Source organism: Temnothorax americanus, unplaced genomic scaffold (assembly GCF_048541705.1).
Source record: "Temnothorax americanus isolate GAGA-0224 unplaced genomic scaffold, ASM4854170v1 Scaffold197, whole genome shotgun sequence".
In the NCBI taxonomy this organism is placed as follows: domain Eukaryota; kingdom Metazoa; phylum Arthropoda; class Insecta; order Hymenoptera; family Formicidae; genus Temnothorax; species Temnothorax americanus.
Window position 1 is genome coordinate 32,956 of NW_027509335.1, and position 7,892 is coordinate 40,847.

The following is a 7,892-nucleotide window of genomic DNA, read 5'->3' on the forward strand; positions in this document are numbered from 1 at the left end:
GCTGTGGAAATCCTTGGCAAAAAAAAGTATGGTGTTATAAAATTATGGTGTCACAAAAGTATGTCACATCACATTTCAATAATTTCAATTAATAATTTGCACATTTACCAGATGAATTGCTGCACAGATGAATTGCTGCACACAGATTTTAATGTTTCAATCAATGCACAGATGTATCACCGAGGTGTTTAAGCTCTCAAATCATACTACTGTGGCTTGATGCATCCCTCATTATACTAGGTGCGCAACTAAGTTTCCGGGTTTTTTTATCAATAAAAAATGAAAAATTTTAAGAGAAATACAAAAAATGGCTTATTCAAAGTATCGTCCCTTGCTAACTATACATTTTCGCCATCTCTCTGGCAATACATGAATACCGCGACGATAAAACGACGCGTCTTTGGACCGAAACCATTTATCGAACCAATTTTGCACTTCTTCGAAATTGGTCAAGTGTAGCCCAGCCAATCCATGCGCCATCGACCGGAACAAGTAATAATCGGAAGGCGCCAGGTCTGGCGAATACGGCGGGTGCGGTAGCAGATCCCATTTCAGCGTTTTGATGGTGTCCTGGACGATGGAACTGCGATGGCACGGAGCGTTGTCGTGCTGCAATATCACTCGTTCGTGTCTCGTGTACCAATCTGGCCGTTTTTCGAGCAATCTTCACAGGTAGTTTTCGATGGTGCATGTTCGCCGTAGGCCTCCTCAAGCAAACGACGTGCTTCAGCTGCATTTTTTTTCAAGTTAAAACAGAAAAGCAAAGCTTCCCGCAAATGCTGTTTATTTGGCACAAAATTCGACATCTTCATTGTTAGAAAAAATATTTTTGCGTTGCGATATGTATTGATATAACGACTGGTTATTGTTAACAGATGTCCAAGCTATAACTTCAATTTTTTTTTATCTGTTTTGCATTTCTTTCTTTGTCTCACGTACTGCGTCGTAAAAAAATAGTATGAAATAGATACGTCTACGCAATAACACCCCCCTTCTTCAAGAAAAAAAATGTGTTTATGGCACCACGATGAACACGAAACTCACAATAGTAGATAACGTATTATGTTAGAAAGGATATTAATAAAGATATCGTATATATTTCAAACATTTTATATGTTGCATACGTCTTACATATTTTTATACACATTGGATATTTTGTATTTAATATTTTTTACATAGTTTATTTTTTATATGTTTTAAAAATACAATCTGCACGAATTAAATAACATTGTTCTTGTGTATCCAAGAGTTGTGCGATCCATTGAATCCCAGCCATTTCACGTAAACCTCGTCGCCCCTTCTGCGCAGTACTTTCTCCACGAGATACACGTCAGGATAAGTCGCGCGATGCAACTCGTACTCGTAGAACGCTCCAGCGACAGATTTTCCACGATAGTCCTCGAGTAGATAGGTTACGGGATTGGTACGCTGCACTTTAACGATCTTAAACACCTCGGTGGTATAATTCGGCGTCAGTTAACTGCTTCTTACCACTCATCGTCGTGGTCGTCGACGTTTTTTAGCTGTTTGTAGCCTTTCCTGTCTCCGCGTAATTTGCAGCTGTTTCTAAACCGCTCGTAATCGTTTCTGAGCTGTTTTTGAACCGTTCGACAACCGTCCGACAATCGTTCTTGAATCGTTAGACAGTCATCCGACAACCGTTCTCGAGTCGTTTGTTGCTGTTCGTCGCCGTCGTTAATTAACCGTTGCTTCTCTTCACTCGTCGCCTTTCGATAGTCGTTTCTGCTAAACCGTTTGTCCATTGTTGTTCGTTGTCGCGTCTGATTCAACGATATTCGCACGTCAAAGCTTGTTCACCGCAGCCTGTAACGCTCGCACGTCCTTCTCGAACGCGGTAAGCTTCTCGTCTGACTCTTTCCGTTGATCTGTCAAACTTTTAACGCACTGATCCACGTATAGTTTGTTAACCGCGTCACCGTCAGTCTCAGGTTGCGCTACGCGACAAATCTTGCACAACCTTGCGTCAAAGTCCGTGGCGGTGCGACACAGATCGTTGTCGCGCACAAAATTTCTCACTAATTCGCTCCACCGATAATGATAGGAAATGGCATTCGTTACGTTTTCGCGCTGCTCCAACAATCCAAATTTATTGATAGGCATTTCGACATCGATTGAACGGATCGCTGTCGCGCCGTTTAATTTATAATAAGCCCAGCCTCGCGAAGTTCCTCGATGATCGATGTGATCTCGTTGTCGTGGGCATTGTTGCCAGCTTGACGCGAAGCGTCAAATAATCGCAGACGATCCACCAGCTTGTTGGGGTCATCCCAATGCACGTAATCGATCTTATTGTCGGTTAGCGTCATCGCGCGAGGAGCGAATAATCCCTTTCCGGATTTTTTCTTCTTGGATTCGGTAGACATCAACGGTGAGATTACAAATCGATACTTGAATCCCACATTGCCCTTTAGTCGCCCGAGAGGATCATGTTTTAATTTATGAGCATTCGTTGCCAACAGTATGCTCCTGTACATTTGCTTATCGTCCTCCGTGTAAATTGTGTCATCGGGTATTTTCTTGAAGATCAACTCGTAAATACCGGGTGTGCCGGCGTATCATACGCCGTCGATATAAATGTTATCCGCTTTGTCCACGTCAAAACTTTTATTACCGAGCATCAATTTATTATTACCGAGATAAACGCCGTACGCTATGTCTATTGTTGGACAGGCGCCCAAAACCTCTGCGATGTAAATTTGGCTCAGTGGACCCAAGTGATCTTCCAACGATTCTATAAACCATTTTCGACCCTCCGACGTTTGCAACCAATTATGAACGGTCGTCCTGATCGAGTCGTCCGTGGTTTCGAAAACATTCGCGGTTTCAAGAAATTCGGGACTTGTACGTTGCACGGTTCGCGTCGGTGTAGAGGTTATCGGTGTAGAGGTTATCGGTCGTTTCGATTGATCAGATTTACACGGTGTCGATGACAGATCCGACCAGGAGTCTAATCGTTTCTTCTTTCTCTTCGGTGTAGCATCCTCCTCCTCCTCCCCGCGCTGTTGAACGGATAGCGGTTCGATTTTCGCGTCAGCGTCGCTCTCCGTCGGCTCCTCTTTTTTCACCGCGGTCAAGCTCGAGTTGTCGACGATCTTTTTCAGCGGCCCGATGAGGGGTTTAAAGTGCGTGTCCAACTCAATGTCCTTCTCGATCTTACCGGTCTTCAAAGCGCGAAGTTTCTTGCGAATCGAATTACTCGTTTTCGCAATATCTTTTACGATCTTCTCGCGCTCGCGAATCGTCTCGCTCCCGTCAATCGCAGCCATCGTGGAAAAAAAGAAAAAAACAGAGTGTCGATCTTTCTCTGTAACGCTAACGTTGTTTCACCTTCGACAACGTATCGGCAACGACTGACCGCTTTTGCGGTATCGCGAACACGTTAAATCCTTTTCTGTATCGCCCGTTCGAAAGCGCGCTGTCCTTGTCTATCACTACGAATCCGTACTTGCATTGCCAACAATCGTGGCACAACGAGCAAAATTTATCGTACGACATGTCGGTATTTACGTGATCGTTGTACACGTGTTTCAAATTAGTGCCATCCTGTTTGAACAGGATCAGCAGATTCGCGTTGTCGCGTATCAGATGTTTCGGTATTCTCGCATACGTCTGACAAAGATAAAAGCAGTCGACGCTCGAGTGCCTGCCCATTGAGAAATACTTTCTCACAGTATCTTGCTTATCGCACGCCACATCGTCAAAGACGAATATCGAGTTTGGGCACGCGTCGCTCGGTGGAATGACGTCACTGTTATTGGAGAAGATGTAGTAGCCAATTTCATCGATTGATGTCAATAAATTCTCCAGATATCGATATTTTGGTTGTTGCAGCGATTTCGAGTACACGTACACGTTCTCGAAACGTACACCGTGCAGACTTTCCAGCAAACTTATTAGAACGTTGGTTTTATCGCAATTCGAGGGACCGCAAATGATAGCACGTATAGTAGTCGGCAGCATCGTACCGTGTCTGCGCCTATCCGCGTTGCCCTCCATCGACCGTGATCTGTCGTCGCAATTCGTCACGCGAATCGCTAACGGTTGTCGCACAAATCTCATTTTTCCCTCACACTTTGTACAACTAAATCGAATTTTATCGTTCGAACGTCTATTTATAGGCGAGCGGAACCGCGAATCGCTCAGTCGCACAGAGACCTTCGGACATTTGCGATTTTAGCGCCGAATGTGGCAAATGTCAACGAAAATAAAAAAAACAGGTAGAGGTCTGTTTAATCGCGCGATAGGTGCACTTCCGTTCGAACTGCACATTCCCGGCTATCAGTTTTGCGGTCCGGGTACTCGTTTGCAAGAACGATTGGCTAGAGGTGATCCGGGTGTAAATCCATTGGACGTGGCGTGTCGCGAGCACGACATAAACTATTCGCGTAACAAAGGCCTCACCGAGAGACACGCGGCGGACAAGATACTCGCCGAGAGAGCGCTAGAACGCGTCATCGCGAGAGATTCGGCTCTCGGAGAGAGGGCAGCCGCTACAGCCGTCTGGGCTGCCATGAAGGCTAAGACGAAGCTTGGAATGGGCTTGAAATCACGGAAAACACGAACGAGGAAAAGGTCGACGAAGAAACGGATACTTCCAACAGCGAAACGAGGCGGCGTGTTGCCAATTCTACCGTTGTTGGGAGTTCTCGGTTCTCTGGCCGGCGGAGCGGCCGGAATTACAACGGCGATGAACGCTAGCAAAGCCGCGCGGCGTCAGCTGGAAGAGACGCAACGTCACAATCGCGCCATGGAAGGTCGCGGACTTTATTTCGCTCCGTACAAATATGGACAAGGACTGTATCTCGGCCCGCACAAACGCGGGCGAGGAGTAGCGTTGAGGATTAAAAAAAAAACGTCAAAAAAGACGTTAAATATGCCCACGGGTATTACGAATAACATACAATTGAGTCGACTGGCAAGGCAAATGCGCGTACCGTTCTTCAGAGGTGTTTTCATGCGTGATTCGTTACCGATCGTCGATGGCATACGTCGAAACGACAGCGGTATCGTGAATTTAGACAATGCAGCGGGCCCCAGTACTCATTGGGTAGCGTACGCCAAAAGGGGAGATGGAGTCGTATATTTCGACAGTTTCGGCAATCTTCGACCACCGAAAGAACTGGTGCGATATTTCGGACCGAGCATAATAAAAATTGAGTACAATCGCACGTCTCATCAGCGATACGATCAGAGCATCTATGGACAATTATGTTTGCAATTTCTCCGAACGATCAACGACGATCGGCGCTAATTTAAAACCTGACGACGCGCCGTGTGGAAACTCAGTGTTCGTCAAACAGCTTCCGCCGACATGTCAATAACGTTCACGCTGACGGGGAAAAGCAGCATCCTCGCGGAGCACTATTTTCCCGCCGTGGATCTGAGCGGCGGTGACTACGAGCTCGGGCTAACGTGTTTCGAGACTTATCACACGATTCCAAACGTGAATTCTTCGAATAATAAATTTTATTTCGACGAGGACGACGTGGAAATTACGATTCCCGAGGGATCGTACGAGATACGGGCCATACACGAGTTTTTGAAACGTGAAATTTCGCGTAAACGTCCGCGACGCGTGGTTCGTTCCAACGACGATCGTCGTACGTCGATAGCGGATATCGCGCGAGAGGAGACCGTTCGCGCGAACGGCTACGAAGACGAGGTCGCGGAATACCCGATAGTGCTCCGCGCAAATTACAATACGATGAAGAGCGAGATCAAGTGCGCTTTCAGAGTGAACTTTAACAAACCGAACAACGTCGGATCGCTGCTGGGATTCTCGTCGACGCGTATATTGCAGCCGGGACAGTGGCACGAATCGGACGCACCGATTAATATTATCAATGTAAACATTATCCGCGTGGAGTGTAACGTGACCGCGGGTGCGTACAGCAACGGCAAACGCGTTCATACGATACACGAATTTTCACCGAGCGTACCACCGGGATATAAGATATCGGAAACGCCGGCGCAGATCATTTACCTGCCGATCATTGCGCGAAGCGTTACGAATCTAACGATACGCGTCGCTGATCAAGACGGACGATTGCTCGATTTTCGCGGAGAAGAGATCACCGTCCGATTGCACGTACGACAGCGAGAGCGATAACGCGCCAGTGTATGCGTGAGCGTGAGTGTACGCGTCAATGTGTGCGTGAGCGTGAGTGTACGCGCGACACATGAGATGCTAGTGTTGAACGACTCGGAGCACGCGACAGATAACAATAATATCTTTACGGCTGCGTCGATCGACGATATCGTCAAGTCGACATTCGGCGGCTTTAAACAAGCGACGAAAAAGAAGCTCAACGCGTCGAACGTTAAGTTTTTACAATCTCTGGGATTCGCGGTGCGAAACATCTGAAACGATGACTGAAATTCTCAACATTGGAGGCGAGCCGGTCTTTGACGATCGCATCGTCAAGATCGAGACTCACACGTACAACCCGTACGCCAACACAACGTTTGACTATAGCGACGAGATACGAATACCCATACAACAGCAGGATCTGTATACGTTGCCGTGCGAAAGTTTTCTCTACGTCGAAGGAACATTGACGGTGACCAGAGCAGCCGGTCAAGCCGATAACGTGGTATTGGGTACTAATTGCGTCGCGTTCATGTTTGACAAGATTCGAGACGAGCTCGACGGTATGGAGATTGATCGTTGCAGAAACGTAGAAATAACCAGCACGCTCAAGAACTACGTTACGGTATCGTCCGACAGAAGCGTGATCCTGCGAAACGCGGACTGGGAACCACATAATAACCCGAACGGATATTTCAATTTCTGCGTACCGCTCAACTTGTTACTGGGATTTTGCGAGGATTACAAACGCGTGGTGATCAACGCTCGTCACGAATTGATTTTAATACGAGCGCGCAACGACAACAATTCCCTGGTGGGAAGTCTCGCGTTGGAGCCAACTATCAAAATACTCAAGATACAATGGCGAATGCTTCACGTGGTATTGAACGAGATCTACAAGCTGTCGATGCTGCGCACTTTGGAAGACGGACGATATCTAAGTATGGGTTTCCGTTCGTGGGATCTGTACGAGTATCCCTTGTTGCAGAACACGACCAAGCATTCGTGGGCCATTAAGACCCCGACCCAGCTCGAGAAACCGCGATACGTCGTCTTCGCTCGGCAGACGGGTCGGAAGAACGTCATGTCCGCCGACACAAGCCGATTCGACGACTGCAACTTGACCAACGTAAAACTCTATCTAAACTCGGAAGTTTATCCGTACGACGACTTGAATTTGGACTTTGGTAAACACAGATGGGCGATTCTGTACGATATGTACGCACGTTTCTGCAAAGGATACTACGGATACGAATATCTCGAGCCGAGTCTCACCGTTTCGACTTTTCTACGTAACGGTCCGTTTGTGATCATCGATTGCTCTCGCCAAAACGAATCCGTCAAAAACGCCACCGTGGATGTTAGACTAGAATTCGACTGCATGGAGAACGTACCGCCGAATACCTCCGCGTACCGTCTCATCATACACGACCGCGTGATTGAGTACAACCCGTTGACGAACTTGGTGCGCAAAATAGTCTGAATGTTCGCGGCAACGTTGACGTAAATATTTTCTCTCTCTTTCCATCAATCTCCGATACAATTATTGAGAGGGGAAAGGGAGGGGGAAGTATGAATCAGAGTGTCGCGAGACGGTTTGCAGAGTTGCGCGTCATTCCTCTCGATTGACGCATCGACGAGCGAGAGAAAGATAAAAAAATCTCGTCATGTCCGTACCCACGTTCATGGACCTGCAAGGATTCCTCGTCGGGATGAAATTTGTCGTGAAGGAGGTGGCGGTGCTGAGAAAAAGCTGCGTTCTGACGCATCACATCTTTAATTA

General features: G+C 47.1%; 1 protein-coding gene across 1 annotated transcript; it reads left to right on the top strand.

The window, feature by feature from the left end:
- The first annotated feature begins 6,389 nt into the window (after positions 1-6,389).
- LOC143896753 (uncharacterized) lies at positions 6,390-7,592 on the top strand. The gene has a single exon (XM_077404768.1). It carries the CDS (start codon positions 6,390-6,392, stop codon positions 7,590-7,592), a length of 1,203 nt encoding a protein of 400 aa, XP_077260894.1.
- Positions 7,593-7,892: the final 300 nt, after the last annotated feature.